Source organism: Cydia pomonella, chromosome 1, assembly GCF_033807575.1.
Source record: "Cydia pomonella isolate Wapato2018A chromosome 1, ilCydPomo1, whole genome shotgun sequence".
NCBI lineage: Eukaryota > Metazoa > Arthropoda > Insecta > Lepidoptera > Tortricidae > Cydia > Cydia pomonella.
In genome coordinates, this window is record NC_084703.1 from 21,504,338 (window position 1) to 21,529,728 (window position 25,391).

A 25,391-nucleotide genomic window follows, 5' to 3' on the forward strand; every position below is an offset into this window, starting at 1 on the left:
TTAATTTTATTACTTACTAACATTTTGGCGCCTATAATACTAGAGTTAGACCAAGCTAACTCTGCAACGAATTTGATAACAGAGACTACCAATTTGATGACGTTTATAATACCACTTCCACAGAGCGTGGAACGCTTAACCTTTTGACCGCCAAAGACGTCATATGAAGCGCGCGGCTACAGCGCAATATCAACCTTCATGCGTACCGACAAGGTTCACGATTACGCGGCGCGTGCGATAGGCGTGGCGTTCAAAAGGTTAAAACAGTACTTCCATATTAGTCTGTGCTTTCAAATTTTAGCATGGTCTAACTCAAATAAGGTTTTACATTTTCTTAGAAATTATCATATGAAGTATATTTCATATTAAATAAGTAACTAATTCGGCACTGAAAACTTATTACATACTTACAACATTTACTCAAGACTTTTTGGAAAGTAAGTAAATGTACTTTATTATTCTTACTACTAATATAGTATCTTTTTTTTACATTTGTTACCTACTAACATTTTTACAAATATACAGGTGTTGAAAATGGTGCCTTGAATGATAAGTATTTTCTTTTTTGGTGACATTGACTCGGATAGGTTCACTCGAATAGTTTACATCATGTTATGAACAGGCACTTCACCAACCTATACCATAAAATATTTATCCGAGTAATAGTTGTTCAAGTCCACAAGTGAATTCCATAAAGAATTGGTAGTTACATTGAAGATATTTTGGGGTTGTGCATTGGACGCAGTGGCTGACGCGGATGGGCCGCGGAGCTGCCTGCGGTGCCGCCGAACCGCGCCTCCTCTCCCGAATCAGTGATCAGTACTAAAATACGAATTCTGCATAAGGTATAATTTGTCTATGGGATTCACCACCGCGCCCGTGCCCAGGTTCAGGGGCTCGTGAGCAGTGTGCCCACCGTGCTGGTGAGAGTGATGCTGGACTTCTAAGTTTTGTAAACTCATGGTGTCGGAAGCTCCTTCGTCGAGTTGATCGAAGTTGCTACCGTCTAGTGATATGTCTGAACTGCAAAAGCTGTCTCCGGAATGTGCTGGATAGTCTGAAACACACAAAAAAATAAATCATAAAGCTATAGGTACCTATAAGAATAATAAATTGGTTCAAAGTTAAGATGTTATGGGGCCTTAATTTATCTAATCTATCTAATCTTTTAAATGCTAGGATTTTGGGATGTACTCGATTTTATCTTCAACTTTAATTTTATTTCAAATTGTGTTCCGAGTTTTCACCTACTTCTACGGAATTTATAGTTGGAAATGTTCAAAGTAGACTTCCGGCCCGCGAGTCCCGTGTGCACTCTGTCGATTCAATCTCATTCATTTTATTTTGTTGATAGACTTACCATCGGGGGAGTACGGCAGGTTTGGATTTAGGGGTTGGCTAGACGCTGAATATGATCCGTCAAGCCCTAAATAGTTCCCATGCTCACTCGACGGAGATTCCTGTTTGATACTTTTCTCATCCTTATCTTTATCTTTGTCATTATTTTTATCTCCCTCTTGTTTTGCTTTTCTTTGGATTTTTTTCATTTTAGCTCTCTGGTTTTGAAACCATACTTGTACTACTCGCACGCTCAAGCCAGTGTCTTTTGCGAGAGCTTCTCTAACTTTGCGGCACGGTTTAGGACTAACTTCGAATGATGCTTTGAACTGCCTTCTTTGGGCAGATGTTAAAATAGTGCGCGGGCGCTTCGGCCCTCGGCGTCCGTCTCGCGGACGCTCCGAGTCGTCTATAATCATGTCATCTTCTGCGTGCTGCATCAGATACATTTCTTTTTCAAAGTCTTGTCGACAAAATATTTGGCCAGCCCTTATCACGTACTGTTCGCCTTTTTGAAGAGGTTGGCAGCACATGACACACACGAAGCACTGAATGTGGAAAACGTACTGTTGAGCTCGCATGACCATTTCTTGTGGAAGGAGGCGATCGCCGCATCTCGTGCATTTAACTCCAAACAATCTAAGGACAAACATGAATAGATACTAATGAAATGCTACTCGGAAAACACAATTAAGATATAAATTTACCAAAAACAATCGCATAGTCCGCATTGCATTGAAATTCGCGGGCACTTCGCAATAACGCTTACGCTTAAAGATAACAAACGTAAATCTTTATTATTGATTATGTTTTCTAGGTTGTCAGTGTTTACCTGTCATAGTCGGGTTTACAGTAGAGCTTGGCGTTGCGCGTGAAACAGGTGTGCGCGAGCGGACAGCCGCACACGCAGCAGCTAAGGCAGTGCTCGTGCCACGACAACTCTCCGACCCGCATGAGGTATCTGTCTTGTATCTTTTGACCGCATCCCTCGCAGATTTCCACTATTTTTTCCCGTTTGATACTTGCGTTGAGTTCTGAGAAAAGGAAGCCTAAGTTAATTGCTCCTTGAAGGTAAAGTATATTCATATTCATATTCCTTTATTGATAAAATTACAAATTTTACAAGTCAAAAGGTAATACAATATATAATTAGGTCTATGTCAATTTCAGTACAATTAAGATAATAAATAATAATAATCAAATTCAATACAGTAAAATAAAACAGTATAAAAATAATCAAAACAATTCAAATATCCAATAAATTAAATTATTATTATAATATTCTGATATGTCAAAATTATCAAATTAAATAATATAAAATATAACAATATATAATATTAATAATCAACACAATTCATACATCCAATAAATTAAATTAAATTAAAATTCAAATCATTATTATAATATTCTGACATGTCATAAAAGGCATTACGAGGATTCAAAAATACGACGAAACGTGCCGAGAAAAAATAGGCACTGCCTTTTGCCCTTTGTCTCGTCTTGGCGGGGGCACGGCCGTACCCCCAAAGAACAAAATGTGGTAGGTATAAATGTGTATACTAAAACTTATTTTGATTATTAGGTATATACCATTATATTCAGGACATTTTCAAAACAGAATACAAAACTCACAATGTATAATGACAATATTTGTATAGATCGTGTCATTCACGACGACGCGTGCCTTGCTTGACTCGTATTGTCATGTTTTTAAAGGTTAGATTTGACAAGTCAGCGCGACATCATGGATGACACGAACTATACAATTTATTAACAAGTGCACATCAATGTTACAAGAAAGTATTAAATATAAGAATTCGCTAAAGCAACATTAGGGAATATGATCTATATAATATAACATAATATGAAATAATTTGATTCTTTGTTGAAATAAAAATCTATACCAGTAATTGCACATCCAAAACGATAACTCATAACTGTCATTTCCTTTGCATCTGGATTATTTTAGCCAGCCGTCCAGATGAGTGTCGCCAGTGCTGCGTTCTCGAGGGAAGATGTGGAAATATAAGGGGAGTGTTTGCTATAAGTAGAGTCTGTGCGGAAAGAAAAGAGTCGTAGAATGTATTGGATCTAATACATTTCACGATTCTTCTCTTTGTGGTGATTTAAACATAGGTGGAGCCTACCTATGTTTAAATTCCAGTGACAAGTGGTACATGAAATTTTAGAAATAAATTAACATGAAACTAAAGCCGAAACATAGGTAGTGGCAACACCAAATATTTCTTTGTTAAGCTAGTTATTATATGAAATAGTAAGCATCAAAACACGCCTTCAAAGACGTTTTATTTGTTTTAATAAAAATAACAGCGATACTTTATAATCTGCTTGACAAGTAACAAGAACTATTCACAAAATACGCCCCGTGCTCCTCCAGATGCAAATGGCCCATGGGATGGACAAGCTTTGCATAAGAAACGACCCGGAGCGAGGGTCATGACTGTCATGAGCATGACTACTCTCCCGCGAACGTCTGCCCACTTCCCCAATAAACGTCTTGGCCTCAGTAAGTACACCATCAAAGTTAATAAAACAAAGTGGTTAAACTCGGAAGATAACATTAAACGTGTAAACGCCTTAAAGCGTGGCAAAATTTCAAGTTGGCTGATTGGATGATATGACGGTATGTTCGCTTAATACCTACTTCTTAGATTAATAACTTACCCAGATCGAATACCCGAACATCCCTAGTGAAACAAATTCAATAACTGTGTCGCCTGAAGAAACCTCGGGGTTTCATTGCGTCAAATCCGGTAGTACTGATTTTTTGCTGACTTGTTTATCATGTCAACCCAATGAATAAATCCAAGTTTGTAACATCGAGCGCCGAACGCAACTTTTAACGTTTTAACTCGGGCATTTTGCTTTCGTATGTTTGGATGTTCTCCTCTTCACGTCGCGATTCTCAACCGATTGACGTGAAATTTTGTAACCAGATTCTATGATTGAATATAATTTATTTGTCAATCCAGTTTTTGGACTTTTTTCAAAATGTGAAAATTGGCACAAAGGACTTAAGTGCCAATAACACCTATAGCGCTTAATAACATTGTTAGTTCACTGTGTAACGACTCAACGAACTAAGTATTTTTCACTTTTACATTTTCTAAGCTCGAGGTCTACAACTCCCAGAACCACTACTGCCACTAGTAATAAATACACACATAACATAATATTACTTTCAGGTCAAGTGTAATAAAAAATAAACTAGTAATAAAAAAACCAACCCACTAAAAAGCACGAAATATTTTTTATACAATACTCCACTTCTACCCTTGTCCAGTCCCTATCCCGTCGTAAAGCAAATTCTGCCAAAAAGTAATTAATAATAATTTTACAAAATAATAATTTTGGTTTGGCACCGTCTTCAAAAACTAAGTAATTACCCGAATAGTTATTAATTATGTATCTTCTATGTTTTTCTACTTTTTTAAAATGGGGTTTCACTTGAACTAGGTCAAGTCGTTAGACTTTGAGCCCTCTCTTCATATTGGACATTTTCCATAGTTATTTAAAAAAAAACCGGCCAAGAGCATGTCGGGCCACGCTCAGTGTAGGGTTCCGTAGTTACTCTTCCGTCACAATAAGCTAAACTGGAGCTTAAAGTATAGTAAATTGTTAACCAAGGGATGAAACGGTACCTTTCACCCGAGTTAAACAAATAGGCAAATTTGCATAATCAGTACCTAATTAAAGTAAGTCTTTTGACTATGAAGGGAAAACTTTTTGCGATAACTCAAAAACAGCTAAACTGATCATGTCCGCTATAGTTTTCATTTAATGTCTTTCTTAAGCTCTACTTCCACGATTTTTTTCATATTTTTTGGACCTATGGTTCAAAAGTTAGAGGGGGGGACACATTTTTTTTTCTTTCGGAGCGATTATCTCCGAATATATTCACTTTATCAAAAAATGTTTCTCGAAAACCCCTATTAGTTTTGAAAGACCTTTCCAACGATACCCCACACTCTAGGGTTGAAGCGAAAAAAAAAATTTCACCCCCACTTTACGTGTAGGGGAGGTACCCTAAAAAAAATTAAATTTTTAGATTTTATTGTACGACTTTGTCGGCTTTATTGATTTATATATCCATGCCAAATTTCAGCTTTCTAGCACTAACGACCACGGAGTAAAGCCTCGGACAGACAGACAGACAGACGGACATGGCGAAACTATAAGGGTTCCTAGTTAACTACGGAACCTAAAAATAGCACTTTCTATGTGTTTGGGTGTGTGTTTATATAGCGTTATTCATGACTTAAGTAGTTTTAGCAATGTGACAGACGGACGGACGGATTTTAGGGTTCCGTAGTCAACTAGGAACCCTTATAGTTTCGCCATGTCCGTCTGTCTGTCTGTCTGTCTGTCTGTCCGAGGCTTTGCTCCGTGGTCGTTAGTACTAGAAAGCTGAAATTTGGCATGGATATATAAATCAATAAAGCCGACAAAGTCGTACAATAAAATCTAAAAATTTAATTTTTTTAGGGTACCTCCCCTACACGTAAAGTGGGGGTGAATTTTTTTTTCGCTTCAACCCTAGAGTGTGGAGTATCGTTGGAAAGGTCTTTCAAAACTAATAGGGGTTTTTAAGAAACATTTTTTGATAAAGTGAATATATTCGGAGATAATCGCTCCGAAAGAAAAAATAAATGTGTCCCCCCCCCCTCTAACTTTTGAACCATAGGTCCAAAAAATATGAAAAAAATCGTGGAAGTAGAGCTTAAGAAAGACATTAAATGAAAACTATAGCGGACATGATCAGTTTAGCTGTTTTTGAGTTATCGCAAAAAGTTTTCCCTTCATAGTAAAAAGACTTACTTTAATTTGGTACTGATTATGCAAATTTGCCTATTTGTTTAACTCGGGTGAAAGGTACCGTTTCATCCCTTGGTTAACAATTTACTTTACTTTAAGCTCCAGTTTAGCTTATTGTGACGGAAGAGTAACTACCTCAGATCATAGAAAGTACTAGATGGCTGACGGAGGCGTGGCGCGTGTCGCCGCGACATGGCCACATCGTGGCCATACCGGCCCGCCATAAGACAGTAGCAAATTAGCTGTCATTGAACAATGTGCGCGTCAATTTTTTTGAAATGCCGAATTATAGCGTTATTTTGTGTCGAAATAGGAGTGCATCCAAAAACTATAAGTTACATACCACATGTGAGTACATTTTTTTCACGTATTAGTCAATAAAACCACACATTTTAACAAATAAATCCAGTGACATATGATTTTTCTGAGTCAGACCATGTCGTCATTCAAACGCGTGGCAATTTGTCTATGCATTCTACATTGACGCTTTGGCATGGAAAACTATTTGTAGTGTCCTAAGCAACGGCGCAATGCATTAAACCGCTAACGATATTCACAGGGGCATTATTGTTTCTTGGTACGACTGCCAACCGCTCCCTTCACTGACGCCGCGAAATAGAGTGGTGCTCGTGCATATAATTGATCTTTGAGCGTTATCGATAAAAATGTTTGGATATAGTGTGTATCAAAATAATTATTTTTCAAGTAAAATTTAACAATTATTTTATATGCACCTAATGTTTAATTTAATACTTATTAATTTGGATTAAAAATCGAATAGGTACGCCAAAAAATAAACTGATTTAATTAAGTACAATTTATTTATAACATTATAGTTTATACCTATAAGTATATTTTATTTGAAGCGCTGGTGGCCTAGCGGTAAGAGCGTGCGACTTGCAATCCAGAGGTCGCGGGTTCAAACCCCGGCTCGTACCAATGAGTTTTTCGGAACTTATGTACGAAATATCATTTGATATTTACCAGTCGCTTTTCGGTGAAGGAAAACATCGTGAGGAAACCGGATGAATCCCCACAAAGCCTAGTTTTACCCTCTGGGTTGGAAGGTCAGATGGCAGTCGCTTTCGTAAAAACTAGTGCCTACGCCAAATCTTGGGATTAGTTGTCAAGCGGACCCTAGGCTCCCATGAGCCGTGGCAATATGCCGGGACAACGCAAGGAAGAAGGAAGTATATTTTATTCAGGTTCTTAGCAACGATTCGAATAACTGCACTAGGTATAATCAAATATGTTCATGATTGCAATTTTTTTCAGTTTCCCGAAAAATCCGAGTATTAAAGAAAAATGGATAAATGCTACATGTAGAGGCCCTAACTGGTTTCCAAGCGAGAAAAGTGTTATTTGTTTGGATCATTTTCAAGAAAAATGTTTCCAGTTACACTTCGCCTCATTTATATAACGATAGAATATAAATATGTTTAAAATATACTTAGTCGATCCAAAAGTTCTATCAGAAAGATTTTTACTGATAATTATGATTAATCTTTTCTTATTATTCGTACATATGATTTAAAAGCTTATTTTAATGGTGCATTATACTTACAATATAATTTACCATAACTTGCTTGCGCAGTTCTTCATAACTCTATGTAACATGCTGGAATTGCTTTCAATCGGTGACGAAATATGCTATAATAAACTGAAACTATTTTTTTTAAGGAAACACTGATTTTTACTCCGTTTTGTGAAGTAGAATCCAGGCGAGCGCTCGCGTCTAACGACAATCCCAAAGTAAAGAATTTAAACAAACATTACATCAAATAATGACTAAAATTTAAACCAATTTGATTAGTTTAGCATAAACAAGTTTTCGGATCATGGTACATGTTTTTTTTTTTTAAATTAAAAGCTTTGTATGACATTTTATCAGTAAAAACCTTTGTGAGAGAACTTATGGATTAACTAATATACCTTACACGTACCTTAAAATTCTTAGCTCGCAAATAAGGTCAAAAATTTAAAGGAATATAAATTAAATCTATGGCAATTATTACTTAAAACAAAAATTTCAAAACTCTAAGGTCATGTTCAGAATATGTAAAATATCGATAGTTCTATCGAATTGTCCTCACTCTAGTGCCGCCGCTCTAGGCTCCTACACCGCGCGGTTTGGCCAATCACAGCGCGTGAGTTGGTTGTCTGGCCACGCCTTTAATGATGTGGTAGGGGACAGTTGGAGACAGCGAGACTCGTTGAAATTATGCTTCGTTATAAATCTCCTTACTTCTTATATCTATGGTAACTACGGAACCCTACACTGAGCGTGGCCCGACATGCTCTTGGCCGGTTTTTTGAATTTATTATAGTTTGATATATTGTCATTTTCTATATTTTATATTGTCATTTTGAATGAATAACGTAATACAAGGCATACTACGATATTACCTAATCAACGACATACATAATGTTATTCTTGGCATAATGGTTATATTTACACTTCGTCTAATACTTATATTTTAAATCGCTACTTGCGAAATATCATTTTTTACGGATCCGTAGCCAAATGGCAAAAAAACGGAACCCTTATAGATTCGTCATGTCCGTCTGTCTGTCCGATTATGTCACCGCCACTTTTTTCCGAAACTATAAGAGCTATACTGTTCAAACTTGGTAAGTAGATGTATTCTATGAACCGCATTAGGATTTTTACACAAAAATAGAAAAAAAACAATAAATTTTGGGGGTTCCCCATACTTAGAACTGAAACTCAAAAAATCTTTTTTCATCAAACCCATACGTGTGGGATATCTATGGATAGGTCTTTAAAAATGATATTGAGGTTTCTAATATCATTTTTTTTCTAAACTGAATAGTTTGCGCGAGAGACAATTCCAAAGTGATAAAATGTGTGTCCCCCCCCCCCCCTTAACTTCTAAAATAACAGAATGAAAAATTTAAAAAAAATATATGATATACATTGCCATGCAAACTTCCACCGAAAATTGGTTTGAACGAGATCTAGTAAGTAGTTTTTTTTAATACGTCATAAATGGTACGGAACCCTTCATGGGCGAGTCCGACTCGCACTTGGCCGCTTTTTGTAGTTATATCTATTGTTCAGGGATTGCAATAAGTCCAAACTTGTGCGGTAAGGTAGGTTCATATTCAAATGTAATAACTAGCGCAGTAACCCTAGTAAGTATGCCAATAAAGTAAACATGGCAAAAAATTTACGTAAGGGATGTCCTTAAAAACACTAGGTAATATTTTGGCGTTAACCAATCAATTTAAAATTGCTCAAAAAGCTTAAGTGAGAGGCTCTAACAGGCATCACTTTATTCAAATAAGCTTATAATATTTTTTTTCTCAAAATACATATAACGGTTTTTTGTTCTCCTGAATCGCATTTTGTCCATTACGCCCTTTGATTGTGGCTGTCGTTTTAGCCAGTTATGACGACAGTCAGACGGATACACGTTTACATAGTTTTTAGGGTTCCGTACCCAAAGGGTCAAACGGGACCCTAGTACTGAGAGTTCGCTGTCCGTCTGTCCGTCCGTCTGTCACCAGGCTGTATCTCATGAACCGTGACAGCTAGACAGTTGAAATTTTCACAGATAATGTGTTTCTGTTGCCGCTATAACAACAAATACTAAAAACAGAATATAATAAATATTTAAGGGGGGCTCCCATACAACAAACATATTTTTTTTGCCCTTTTTATAAATAATCGTATGGGACCCTTCGTGCGCGAGTCCGTCTCGCACTTGTTTGTGTATTTATGTTGATATTATGCTTCTCATATATCGTTTCCCTAAGCATGTCGACGATTTTATAAATAATGTCAGTTCTTTAAAATATGCCACAAAAACGGTTTCTAAGAAAATGTGGGCATTTTATTAGTTTTTCAATTCACAAAATTGCCGAAAACTATATGGTTGCTACGGTTGCGCGTTGCGCCCTTGATTTTGACGGCAACAAATTATTTGAAGTAAATTCTGCATCCGCACTAAATTCCGGTGGAGTGCAAAGTGATTCCGTCATTTATTCCTTATGAAAAAATTGATTTGAGCTTTATTTTCTCATTTCAACTAACAACTATGATTTATACCATTATTAGGTTTAATAACCGACTCTCATAGAGGTTTTGTGTTTACAAATAAGAAAGGAAACAAGTTATAACTTTGTATTCTAGTCCTTTAACTTCAACAAGGCTTTTATAAGTAATGCTGCGTTGGACAGGACAGCGTGGCTGAATGAAAACCGATATCGGTATAAAAAGCACTAAGTAATACTAACTTACAGTCAAGTGCAAAAATATGTATCGAAAAAATCGTCTCATAAATATGGTACTACGCTCTTATTACACTGGAACAAGATGCTATGGGACATATTTTTGAGTAAGATGTGTACACCCATATTTTTACACTGGACTGTACATAAAGTTACCCTGCATTATGGTATCCAATATGAACTAAGATCAAAATGTCTTGTTTTTAGGTTTCCGTACCAAAAAGGTACAAAAGGAACCCTTATAGTGCGACTCTGTCTGTCCGTCCGTCTGTCTGTCACATCTCTAAATATCTCGAGAACCACTTAAGCTGTCGATTTGAAATTTGGAATAGTTAAAAACAACGCTAACCCGGACCTATTGAAAGTATTATGTTTATTTTTATTAACTATGGAAAATACCCAATATGAAGAAGGGGCAAAATTTCAAAGTCTAGTGACTAGGTCAAGTGGGGTATCATATACCTTGACATCCGCGATTCTGACATGAGACTATACAGCAGAGAAGGGATAACTCAAGGAGATCCACTGGCCAAGCCCCTGTACGCCTTTGCAACCCTGCCCATTATAACCAAAATGAAAGATGAAAATACCATAAAGTCTTGGTATGCAGACGATTCACAGCACATTTAAAAAAATTACGAAATTGGTGGAATAATATAAATATGGCACGACCATCCTTTGGCTACTTTCCGCAAGCCAAAAAGACATTGCTTATAGTATCTGAAACTGACAAACAAGCAGCTCAACAGATTTTCAAAAGTACTAATCTAACTATTGTCATCGGATCTCGCTTTCTGGGAAGCTGCATCGATGAAGGAAAAGAGGATTTCATAAAAAATAATGTAAAGAAATTCGTCTCCACCGTTGAAAAAATATCACTCTCCTCAAGCCGCCTACACCGCCCTCACTAAAACAAATCAATTCCAATGGTCATACCTACTACGTGTCCTGAAAAGCTCCCACAAATTTTTTGAACCACTAACACATACCACATCTTCCTTCCAACGCTCTTTGGAAGTGACATCTCTCCAATTGAAGCCGACCTATTCTCCCTACCTTTAAATAAAGGCGGATTGGCTATTTGCGACCCTTTTAATGCCACTAATTTAAATTATGACATTTCGAAGACACACAGCTCTCACGCAAGCTAAAATATTAAATAACCGGCCAAAAGCATGTCGGGCCACGCTCAGTGTAGGGTTCCGTAGTTACTCTTCCGTCACAATAAGCTAAACTGGAGCTTAAAGTATAGTAAATTGTTAACCAAGGGATGAAACGGTACCTTTCACCCGAGTTAAACAAATAGGCAAATTTGCATAATCAGTACCTAATTAAAGTCAGTCTTTTTACTATGAAGGGAAAACTTTTTGCAATAACTCAAAAACAGCTAAACTGATCATGTCTGCTATAGTTTTCATTTAATGTCTTTCTTAAGCTCTACTTCCACGATTTTTTTTATATTTTTTGGACCTATGGTTCACATGGTCTTGTGTACACATGGACTTACAATATTCAGAATAAACTTACACTGTGAATAAACTTATTTTTAATTGTAGTTTTGATGTGAATAATCTAATTAAGCTCATATAGGCACATTGTAAGTTGAAATCTAGACGTACGTAGTTTGTCCATTATACTAATAAGTTTTTGGCAAAAATTTCATTTGTGGTACAAGCTTTTATCGCTAACTGTACATTTTTTCCACAGGCAACTAATACTCATCGAGACAATTCTAAAAACCCCAAACACAATTAGGTTGCGTTGTTTTATCACAGAGTTCCTATACCTCCTGTCTCCATCACCATCCATCATCAGCTTGATGGTACCATAATAATGCATTGTCACCCGACTTACATATGTATGCAAATTTTTAGCTTCATCGGAAACCGGGAAGTGGGTCAAATTTAACTTGCAAGATTTGTCCCGTAGTCAAGTCAAGTCAAAATATTCTTTATTCAAGTAGGCCTAGCAACAAGCACTTTTAAATCGTCAAATTTTACAAATATCATCTTAATCTAAATATCAGAGCAATTTATTGATACAGTTATTATTGTTCTAAAAAAACATTGAATTATTATAGATATGGTAAACTTAATAATAAGAATTTCACAGAAGGATCGTCAAACATCAAAATTGTATAAAAATACTAGCCTAGAAACTTTCTAGAATTAAATCTAAATGTCAAAAAATACGGTATAATATATACATTGAATTATCAATTTCATCATTATTAACATACTTAACAATAAATAATTCATTCTTTACAATCACACCTAATCCCATTAGTATGTATTGTTCTGAATTTTTTCAATTGTGTTAATGTGAACATTGAAATGAGGATTCCAGACTGTAGTAGCGTATTCTAAGTTGGACCTAACAAATGCATTAAAGAGAAGTTGCAGAGTCTTAGGGTTTGTAAAATCCCTGCTTTGTTGGAAAATGAATCCCAATATTCTGTATGCTTTTGCTGAAATTTTGTCAATGTGTAAAATAAATTGTAGTTCGCTATCAAGATTTAACCCCAGATCATTCACTTCAGAAACGACCCTTAAATTTTTGTTGTTTAATGAATAATTATACTCTATTTTACTGCGTTTTCTTGTAAATGTAATGAATGACACAGCATTTTTCGATATTCAAGTACAGTTCATTCATAGAACAATATAATCCCAGTCTATCAAGATCAGCTTAAAGTTCCATACAATCATCATCGACCTCAATAATGTAAATGTTGAATAATAATGGACCCAAATGGGACCCCTGAGGTACGCTTGAAGATACGGGAACAAAACTAGAAGTGTATACCTTTATAGTAACTGCTTGCGTTCTGTCACGCAGGTATGAAGTAAGCCATCTCAAAAGATTACCATATATTTTTCGGTAAATATAGTTTACTCACTGAATTATAAGAAAAGAAAACCTTACGTTCGTGCGGCGTGGCAAAAATCCTATCGATTTTTGTTTGATGCAACTTCTGACGATGTTGGGATATTACCGGATTGATGGTGAAAATATTTGATACTTGTACCAATATTTTAACTTTATTCGTTTCTTACAAACATAATAGCAACCAATTACAATAAATTTTCCAAAACGTCTTCGGCTTTTCGAACTGGCGACTTGTTACTGATGCTTACCCACCTTTTGATAACAATTCAAAATGGCGGGAAATGTGGGTTAGATTAAATTTGAACTGCGATACTCCCAGAACCGAACTGCTACCAGAAAAGCGGGTTAGGTTAGGTTAGAACTGCCACCCTTACAGAAACGAAATGATACTAGCAAAGTGGGTTAGGTTAGGTTAGGTTAGAACTGCCACCCTTACAGAAACGAAATGCCGTACATAAAAAAAAATCCAGTAGAAAAAATTGTGCGTGGAGTCCCTCCGCGCGGAAGAAGTGAAACTTCGTAATATGGAGATGAAAATAATGCTCTAAAATAGATATGGTTTATATTAAGAGGTAAGTGATACGAAGTTCACCGGGTCATCTAGTAATGAATATTATAAATTAAAATAGAACAACAAGTACGTATTTCAGCTAATTTCACGACGCTCACACTGTTTACTTCGCTGCATAGCAAGAATACCACGCGCATAATAGAAAATATAAAAAGAAAAAATACAAAAAGTCAGGTTCCACTCGGATCGTTGGATTCAGAGTCCAGAGTGCTAACCATTACACCATGGAACCGGCTCAGCTAATCGACGAATTTACTCATCACAAACTCTTACTACTTACCGATTATAGCGGTAAACGTTTAACGCAACCTTGTTGGAAGTCGCATAAGGTGACGAAGTGGATTAATTAATTTAATAGGATAACGAGAAGTTACATGTTTGCATTTTAAATTAAAATGTGGTTAAAAGTTTGGTGGTTATTGACTATTTTTGGGTTAACAATTATTAGTTTGGAGTTATTTGCTTAAATAGGATACCAAAATGTAAAAAATTTGGTAATCAATTCACATTAAAATGGAGTATTAATTTTGGGTGATCATTTACTATTTATGGTGGTATTTTTTTTTAAATGTAAAATCTTACTCTGGCTGGTATCAGTCAAATACCAGCCTAAATAAACCTGCAAAATAGAGCAAACATCGTTTATTTTTATTTTTTTATATGCGTAGTGGGAGCGTCAAATAGAATTTGTGTGCTTAATTGATAGCATTTTACGATTTCATCATTTTATAGTCCTTTATTTCGTACATGATGTGATAGGTAGGTAATTTATTTACACTACAGTCAATAGGTTTCCCAATTATGTTGTCGGTCATTATGTGAAGTAATATTGGTAAACATCAAAAAGCTTCTGTCGATGACATTATAATATAGTTGAAATAACATTTTTTATTTTATAATTATCTGCGACGGTGAATAAAACAGGCTGCTAATAGGCTCTTTGTAACGCGATAAAAACTGTGCATTTCGAATTGGCTCGCCAATTCGAAATAGTAGGCCGATTGCGAGTTGCGCTTTTATGTATGTAAGTTATCAGTTTAAAATGATTGTTTTACAGGAAAATAAAATAAACAGACTGTTACTGATTATATTGTTGATGAGTATTTTTTTATGCTTGTGATGCCGATTATTTTATCGATTAAAAATGATCGAAAATTATCGTACCTATACACTGAGGTGTCTATACGAGTCGTTTGAACCTGTTAAGTGTGTTGCATAAGTTTTTTAAACAACAGTATTCATTATCCTGTATAAATAAATTACCAAAATTTATAACCTATCCACAGCTTTTCACAGAATCAATGTGCTTTCCAGGTAGCAAGTTAATAAGCACAGAAAATATCTGGACATTTTAACTAAGATGGATTCTAAAAAACGTAAGTCAAAGGAGAAAATAGCAGCGCTGGGAGCAAAATATAAAGCAGAGGCGCCTCAAAGCCCTCCTTGGAGTGGTGGGGATGCAGGGGGGCCCGCCCAGAGGGAGGGGCGTGTCCCGGTCACCCGGGTCACGCCACCGAACTCGAACAAAATGCCGGCGTGAAGCTGTCTTTTTGAGGTTACCACTTTCTATAATTATCATGCACAAATCAGTTTTCCTCGCAATTTAATCTAGGACTACGTAATAGTAGTTCCTTCCCCTTCTTTTAAAATATGGCTTCCATCAAATCTACGATGATTTTGCCAATGTCAAGATACGTTGTACGTTTTAAGTGTGCTCGTAGAGCATGGCGTTGTTCGGTAGTTGCTTTTAGTAAAGAGATAGCTGGACTTTACTAAAAGCCACGATGGATTGCCGGGTGTTGATTAAAACATAGATAAACTTGTCTCAAGATTAGTTTTTCATTAGCTGCCCAGTTCCACGATAGTTCACTGCATAATAAGCTTTCAATATTACACTTTAAACTACATGAATGAGCAAAACACAAAAAAATATTCTCGAGACGTCTTCGCCATCTTGAATCTCAACGACAATATAATAGTAGTTTATTGAGTTAGATTTAACTAGCATTCATTTAGACAGCTGGCTGAAAATTTTAAGGTTCAAAAAACGAGTATCTATACTTCATACAATTAAAAAAAAAACAATTGCACAAGACAAATTTAAGCTTTTTACAGATTATTAAAAAGAAATAAAATTACAATAATTCAAATTATATAAATAAACTACAACCAACTAAACTAAAACTACTATAAAACTAAAAATCTAAATCTAAAATGGGCCTACTTCATACCAGATAAAATTAAAGTTTGTAAGATCTAAGTTCATACGTATCGTTTGTCAAATGTAGCGATTAACGTTAGAGTTTGTTCGGAAAGAGAAGAGTCGTGTAATGTATGGGGCCCCATACATTTCACGACTCTTCTCTTTCCACACAGACTCTATAAGTTGTACCACGACTGCGATATCAGTGTCAAACTGACATATTCGCTAACGCCTGCGCAACTTACTTTACACTCGCACTAATATCCCAGTACCAGCGAGATGCATAGAAAGTAAGTTACGCAGACGTTAACGAATATGTCAGTGTCAAACTGGCACTAGCTGTAAAGACCCTAGAGATCACAGAACCAGGAATTCTGAACCACTTCTGTGAATTAAAACGACTTCTATTTCTTGAAAAAGTTCTATTTGTTGACAGTGACAGTAATGACAGCTGACATAGAGCGTTGTTGACCTCTGCTTCTTTAGGTATTTTATGCGGAAACTCGTTATTTATTGTAAACTACATTTAGAATATTGTACTACATATTTACAAATTATGTTACCTACCTCCTACCCTACTCTCTGCTTTCCAGCAAGGCAGTAAGTTAAAATCTTCAACAAGTACTTCCCAAAAATCAATTTATTTCTGACAATATTTCTCAACGCATATACAAGCTCAGAGCACTAAGCTCTGAAACAATTTTATTGTGATGAGACGGTATTGTAATTGTAACTAAACCATGATCAAAATTGTTCCGAATTTATTTTTTCAACATAGAATATAGGGGGTTACCAGTCAGTTTCACTATGTGGCGCCGGGCTTTCATTGTTCGAACGATAATCTTGTCTGATAAGCAGCAGTAATAACTTAGAAACTGGATAGTTTTATAGTTATCTTTTCCACAGCATCATAGGGAAACGACCCATACCATTGGTCCTTAGTGATATGACCTTAATAGACGACTAAAGTAAGGATGCTAAGCACGAATAATTTATTACATTAACCTTTACATTTTTGCGTTTTCTTCGAATTTATAAAATACAATTTAAAAAATGAAGAAATCTAATGATAAAATATGCGATTGCTTCTCCAAAAAAAGTTGACCAAAGGGGCATAGCTATGGTCAATATACATACAATAAATTGTGTAAAAATACTTTATTCGATGTCAATAACCAGCAGGGGTTCTTTTTTTTTTATTTAGTCATATTTTAAAATTACAACATAATTACTTATAATTACCTTACTTAATTACATTTGACCTTAGTCGAATGTCAACATTTAGTGTTCTCAGCCATGCAGCTGCATGGGTTGTAAGATGTAGTAGGTCTTCCGGTGGTCCAGAGTATGAATGCAGAGGACAGCGCTGGATAATGTGTTCCATGGTTTAGGTGAGGTCCAAACCATGGAACAAGAGAGGAAAATGAAGACTATGTTTGTACGGAGACGCGGTTGTCCACTCTTAAAATAAAAATACATACACAAAGAAACTGTCACTCATACTAGAGGCCGTCTAAGCCAACTCAGCACCTACCCCTGGTCGGCCCAGACCCGTTCTGTGGAACACTCGAAAGCTAGAGCTTCATCATCAAAGGGTTCAACTGCAAAACTGCTAAGTAGCTTTTAGGGCTCAAAAGACACAAAACCTGCGCGGTGACTAGAATATTGACAGGAACTGTAAGTTCAACAAACACATGTTTCAAATTGGGAAGAAACAAGACAATATATGCAGGTTCTGCCAGAAGTCAGAGGAGACTGCAATGCACATTCCCTGTTCCTGCGGACCACTAATGTCAAAAAGAGGTATCTACTTAGGGCGGCACGTATTACAACCCTATGAGCTACAGAACATTACGGCCCAAAAAAACCGGAAATTTCCTGTATTCAACGACGGGCTTTACCTAGTAATGAAAATTAACGTTAAAGGGCCGTCACAATAGACCACTGCTTCGTCGACGTGACACTCAAAAGGCCGCCATAAACTTTGCACCTACTTGGCAAGTGACAAAGTAGTAGCGTCATTGGCGTGTATTATGGGCCAGACACTATCACATTACTAGGTACAATGATTGAATCCTTATTTAATGTGATAAATCATTACAACTGATAACGGAACAGATGTTTTGGGATTTAAAACAGTACCAACAACATGGGTTTCAAGTTCCAACCGAAAGTTAATCAAGATTAACAAAAACTTCGGCGTTTGGTTAATAGGTTATCTACATTTAAGGAAATTAAACATCAAAGTTAATTTCCGTAAATTGAGATATTTTTTAACCCAAATTAGAGAAATGCGCCATCTACCGGTATAATAAAACAAACATTATAATGAATTCAATCAAAGAAAAAAAATACCAGCCATACTTATTTATCGTATTTGGAGGAACCCAAACTTGGTAGGTTTTGAAAATTAATTCACAGAAGAATTGCCATGTCAAGTCAAACATAGATAGTCCGAGACTAGAATAATGAAGCAATTTTTTTTTCGTTACTTTAAGCATAGCTTTAAGTATAGCTATTAGGTAGGTAATGACAATGACTTAATGAGCGCCATAAAAACTGAAGAACGACTAATAGCCCTAACAGGCCTAACAGGCCAATTCAAACGTACACGGGCATCAGAATGATATTGGAATCATATTATTTAATTATCGTGCGTGTTGCCCGCGTCAATATATGTACGGGACAAGTATGAGCGAAATGCACGATAGTCGATAACTCAATGACATCTGGGAACGATTGTCACCTAGCCATGGTGATAATCGTTGAGATAAGAATACGCCAATTGAAACTTGAATATTCTATGGAAATAGTCACTTGACTTTTCGTAGCATCCCAATACATTTTTATTTTTCGTGGCATCCTAATACATTTTTACTTTTCGTAGCATCCCAATACATTTTTATTTTTCGTGGCATCCTAATACATTTTTACTTTTCGTAGCATCCCAATACATTTTTACTTTTCGTTTGTTGGTACGATTGTCATTGTCATAGCAGTGTTTCAGCGTCAGCGACGTCTGAAGTTAATAATTATTTATGTTTAGGTTCTAACGGTCCGATTCGAAGAATGAAATAACGATAAGTTCTGGTTTAGATAATTTCTCATTTACATATCGTTTGTATGTCGTATAATTGACAGAAGCAGCTCGATTCGGGCAACCAATGTCACTTTGACGTTAGAAATATCGTAGATAGATCTTATTGGGAGTCTCACAGTCACAGTGGAATCGAAATGAACGTCACTTTTGACATGTCGTTTAGTTATCGATATTTTAAAGATATTTCCAAGATCTTAAAACGTGTCTTAATCATTCTTCGAATCGGGCCGTAAGTTTGATATCATATTCACGACTATTTGTAGATCTTTCATTTAAATCGGTTAAGCGGTTATTGATACCCCGTACAAATTTCCATCTCCCTTTTCACACACTTAAGGGATGATTTTTTGGGACAAAAACTATCCTATGTTCTTCCCAGGGACTCACATTTAAATTAAAGTTATTCTGTAGTTTTTTTCATATTCTTGAAGTTTTTACTTCGGCATCCCCGATTTATACGAAAACGATACCAAACTTGGTCTAGTAGCTTAAATGATATAGATATAATTTTAGTATATATTTGACGACCGCTCTAGCTTAGTGAGTAAAGCCCTATGAAGCCCCTGCCTATGAAACCGATGGTCCCGGGTTCGAATCGCAAGAGCATTTATGTGTGATGAACACAGATATTTTTTCCTGAGTTCCTAAGTATGTATTTATCTATATACGTATGTATATCGTAGCCTAGGACCCATAGTACAAGCTTTGCTTAGTTAGGGGCTACGTCGATCTATGTAAGATTATCCCCAAAATATTTATTATTATTACCCGAAAGAGTGGAGCGTATTACTGAGCCAGAACCCTTTTGTTTTGCTGCAACGCACACAGCACACATTACCTTTTATTGATGCTTTTTGTTCTTTATTTAATTTTTATTTTGGTGTTGCTATTGTTTGTATTATTTTTTTGTTTAGTTGTGTGTATTGTGGCAAGAGAATAAATGGTTTATCTATCTATCTATCTATCATTATTTAGATATCAAGATAAAATTGCGAATTCTAATATTTCTATAACAATATCCACAAATGCATTTTATTTTTCAGTGAAATGATCAATAAAATCTTTCCTTTATGCTTAACTAACTGTATTAATATAAAAAGATAATTTGTGTCCTGATTTTAACAACAACTTAGTATGTTAATTTCAAAAGCATTGACTGATTAAGTCATTAACTTACCTGCAAGCTGATCGGATAAAAAAAAAAACAAATTTAGAGAACCTTAATTCAATACGTAGCGGTGCTGCGCTACGATATGCTACGCGCCGTACAAGCGACCGACGGCACCCGTAGAGGTTCTACGCGCAGGCTACAATGTTAAAAATCAATGTAAAAAAACGCATCTAAAGGAAATTTGATTTAACTATGTAAATATTTTTTGCAATTATTAAAAGCACGCGTATTATCGTTAAAAAATAGTAAAAATGTTTATGTATCAAGAAAAAGTTATTTTTTTTAACGCAGTAATTTTACATTTTAATATGTATATGAAAGCATGTAAATAATGTTATCGAGGCATTTTTTTGCATTTGTGATGTGGGTTTTTATATCGTATAAAAGTACGTAACAAATCATTATAGCCTGGCTCATTCTTGATCGGTTTTTGAATGAGAAGGCTGCTACTTAGTAAATGGAATGTTTAAATTGAACAGGTACTTTATGTTTTTTTTTTAATGTTAATTAATTTTTATTTATTTACTGTTTATTCGTAAATAAGTACCTACACCATTATAATTATTCTCAATATAAATACCTTGATATATGTATTAATTAATAAATAGTCAGTGATTTGGTTTATATATTTATTATTTTTAAGAAAATTCCTAATTGACTTGACGAATTTACTCATTTTTTTATATAAATAAGGTCATACGTAATAATAATTAGATAGCTATAAACTACCCATCATGTTCAACCATACCTATAAATTTAAATCATAATTAAATAAAACTTTATAAAACAAAGTTAATTTTGTTTTATTTCGTTCGATTTCAAAAAGAAAACCAATACAATTGTTTTTATGTAACGCTATTGATAAATTGACTCAAATTGAGTCGCTTAATTTCAAGCTCAAATAAACCAACCTTCCGATTTTGCGAATAGGGTAGATATTTCCTAAGAGCGTCGAATGGGTATCTAAGTTTGAAGTTAAGCGACACAATTTAATCGACAATTTTTCTTCTTTCCACTAAGGGCGACTTGCACCAACCCACTAACCCGGAGTTAACCGGTTAAACCGTTAACCCAGTGTCAAATTGTACTCGTAACTATGGTAACTCCAGGTTTAACCGGTTATCCCCGGATTAGTGATTGGTGCAAGTGGCCCTAAAGGTTATATATATCATTGCACCATTTAAAAATAAGTTAACTCGATAGGAAGGCGCATCTATACACTAAATAACTGGCCTTTTTCTCAGTCAGTACTTATAGGTTACATTGTATTAGATTGCTTACCTAAAGCTCTAATTAGACGGTTCAAAAACTTGCATGCCGTTTTTGTCACATTGCAGCATTTAGTGAATCGGCGGAATTCATTGTGATTTGTAGTTAGCAATATATATAGTTCTTGAATCGTCTAAATAGGCCTTTAGTTACAAATAGTTTTGAAATAATTTATTTCTTTATGTACCTATAAATAATTTAGATAACTGATTACTTATTACAGTGTACATACATCCAGTAATTAGAGCCATCTTACTTATTTTTCTATGATAGAGTTAAAACAAACTTAAATAAGATTAAGGCGCGTCTAGGTTTAAGAATAGTTTTCTATGCTACATATTTATATTTATATGTATTATATATTGATAATGTATACGTTTTAGATGTGCAGTACTGGGACACCTATTGAAAAGGTACAAATAGTCCTGGAACCTACATATAAGTGCAGCGTTTATCACATTTTAACAACAATCAATAAAATCATTTTAGCAGGCAACATAATTATATTTAGGTATATAAAAATCAGATTGTATATGTCGGCAGCCGATCGTAAAATCAGGCTGATAGCAAAATTTCTGTGTAATGTTTTGACGGTAGTCACAGGAAACCAATAGATACGTAGGATAGGTTCTTCAGATGCTCGAAAGTCAAATTGCCCAGAATTAAGACTGGGATCAGGGAACGAGATATTGATTTTCACGATTCCCGATATGCCTAGGTATTTCCTGATATGCCTGATTTTACGATTGGCCGCCGACATACATATATTATGATAAGTTCAATATATGTAATATCATAAGTAGTCGCATATGAAATGTTTAGGTTGCAAGCTATCCTAGCATACAGAGGTAGTGAGATTTTGGTACTGACCTGTCCTGCCCGAGCACGAGAGCGGCGGCTGCATCCCATCTTGCATCAATCCCGCATTCATATTTGTGTAAAATTCCAACATTTTGTCCATACAGTCCACGTCACTGCACCCCGAGACACTCGCGCCGCGCCGGCCGGACTCACAATGGCGAGTCTGACAATCTTCGACCCACGCCGAGGCGCCTCTCTCTGTCCCCCTTCATCCCACCCGACCAATCACGAGGCCCCCATTTCGAATAACTCCGCCTTTATCATCCGTAACCCAACCTACCCAATACAGATCAAAGCTATGATATTTGCCGCTTGGCTGAAATGGCACCAACAAATCGTATTTATTCGTTTGAAAAAAGCCTATGTGTTTCGCACCAGACAGCGAATAGTGATAACGGTGATGTCACTGAATTTACTGTATTTTTATTTACAATGGAATGGCTATCGTTAAAGTGAGCATTATTTTAGACAAACTATTCGAAGTATTATCGGAAAATTTCATACAGTATAATTGGAAAATGGAAGAATATATTGGAGAGAGAAGGCATCGAACTGACTGTGTTAGGTATTGTAGGCTTTAACGTAGGTACCTATCTTTATTGATAAATTCGCAAATAAAGCATTATTTTTGAGGCGTACCTGATTAAAACATACCGTATCTTAAGTACTTATCTGATTTCAGTATCTTGCAAGTATTGTCTAGTTATCGAGTAAAACTAAGTCAATCTGTAAAATGAAAGGCAGGTACTTGCGGACCAGACACTATCAATGACAATGTCATTTCATCGTTTCATCCCAATTTTCAATCACAATCAATAGAAAATCACCTACTTAAATGTAAAGTCACTCTTAGAAGACACCTAGCCTGGTCCATAACAAAGATAAGTTGACTTACGACCGGTTTGGCCTAGTGGGTAGTGACCCTGCCTACGAAGCTGATGGTCCCGGGTTCAAATCCTGGTAAGGGCATTTATTCGTGTGATGAGCATAGATATTTGTTCCTGAGTCATGGGTGTTTTGTATGTATTTAAGTATTATAAATATTTATATAATATATATATATATATATATATCGTTGTCTAAGTACCCTCAACACAAGCCTTATTGAGCTTACTGTGGGACTTAGTCAATTTGTGTAATAATGTCCTATAATATTTATTTATTTATTTATTTACTTAAATCTGATTCATGTTTTCCCCTTATACATTATTGAAGCTAAGCTTTATACGTCAGTAATAGTTTACTTAATGTTTGTAAACTTCTATTAAAATTAAATTTACCAGTGTAAAAATGTATTTTGTTTTAGTGTTTTTACGTATTTTTAGTTGTCAGTGAAGAGAGTGAAAATAAAGCTTTAGTATGTCAAATCTATCTGTGACTTTCATGCGCAGAAATAGTTACTAGGAGAACAGGACCAGTATGATTCGCCTTACAACCATTGCTGCCCCTTCCCCGCGCCCCAAGCCAATTTTCAGTAGTTGTTCATTCAGCTGTGTGCCAATAACAATAGGATACGGTATATTTGCTATTTATAGCTCGTCATTTATAATATGGCATTGCTACATATACTTATACCTACCTAAGCATATATGTAGCATTTAGTACATAGGTATGCAATCGTAAATACTTGAAACAATATTCTAATGTGTAATAAACATTTTACTAACTTAGGCCACAATATTATACCTGTATTAGTGTACATCTTGAATACGTGAAAATTAAACCACGACTTAAATGTATACCTATATATTCTTACACTTTTTTTATTTCTTGGACACTTGGAGAGCCTTTACCATGGGGACCTTTTACATCTCCAAACTTCATCTATTAACCGCGGAGACCACACATCTCTGGAATATTGTACGTACAAGGTGCACACGAGCAACCCGAGTAATTTTAACCACGCATTTCTGAGACCAAAATAAGGAAAAAATATTAAATGAGTTTAGTTCAATATCACAAAAAAAAATGTTTAGTTTTTTTTTTCTATTTTTTGTATGATGTATTTGTACATTTTATTAAGTATGAATTTAATTTTGACACTTGGAGAGACTACATCTCCAATCTTAGTACTCTGATATCAACTGACCTTTTAGTTACATCTCCAAAGATAATGTATTATTAAATATTTATATTAAGGCTTATTCCCACTAGATAAAATTCTCAAAAAAAAAAAAAAACAATTACCACTGGTAACAACTTGATGATAAACTAAGTGGCAATAATCCATTATTGGAAAATCATTTAATCAATAAATGTAATGTTAACCCGCTGTTGTATTTATAAATGTTGCTATGTATTTTTCATATCACTAGGTATATGATATTACTATATTACTGTGTAGGAGCCCTTGAGGCCTACTTGCAGAATATTTTTTTGATTGCTACATACATATAATTTGGTCACTTTTCCTGACCCACAAGTTAAGGCACAAGGTTCAATACTACTCGCATTCGTAATTATCAATGTAACCTTTAAGTTTGCATCTTAATCCATTAAATTATTTAGTTAAATGAATTCAATCAACCAACCACAAGTGGCCGATTTTCTGCTCAATCCCTTAAAAGCGGTTGGATGGATTGGGTGAAACACACAGATAGTCATACTTTTTTCATCCCGTAATTCATCCCCAGAGTGAAATACGGGTTGTAGTACGTGACTTATTTAAATTTTTATTTCCTACTTTCATATTCCCACCTTTTACCAGTAGTTACCACTGGTAACAACCTTCATTGAAAAATGAACAGTTAGGCACATCATACAAGTTGTACGTACCTATAGTAGAGATCTGCACCAGGGTCTAGCAGGAGCTATCTCAGTTGGAGCTTGGAGGAGCTTTTGTACTTCGAGTGGGCCAATTCTCCCATTGAATCCATACTTGCGCCTTCCGCCGTGTAAA

General features: G+C 35.5%; 1 protein-coding gene across 1 annotated transcript; it reads right to left on the reverse strand.

The window, feature by feature from the left end:
• Nucleotides 1-259: 259 nt before the first annotated feature.
• LOC133527558 (LIM homeobox transcription factor 1-beta) lies at nt 260-23,273 on the reverse strand. Its single transcript, XM_061864617.1, has 4 exons — nt 22,502-23,273; nt 2,171-2,372; nt 1,361-1,977; nt 260-1,057 (listed from the first exon to the last, which is right to left on the reverse strand). Exons 1-4 carry the CDS (start codon nt 22,590-22,592, stop codon nt 810-812), a joined length of 1,158 nt encoding a protein of 385 aa, XP_061720601.1. The 5' UTR covers nt 22,593-23,273; the 3' UTR covers nt 260-809.
• Nucleotides 23,274-25,391: the final 2,118 nt, after the last annotated feature.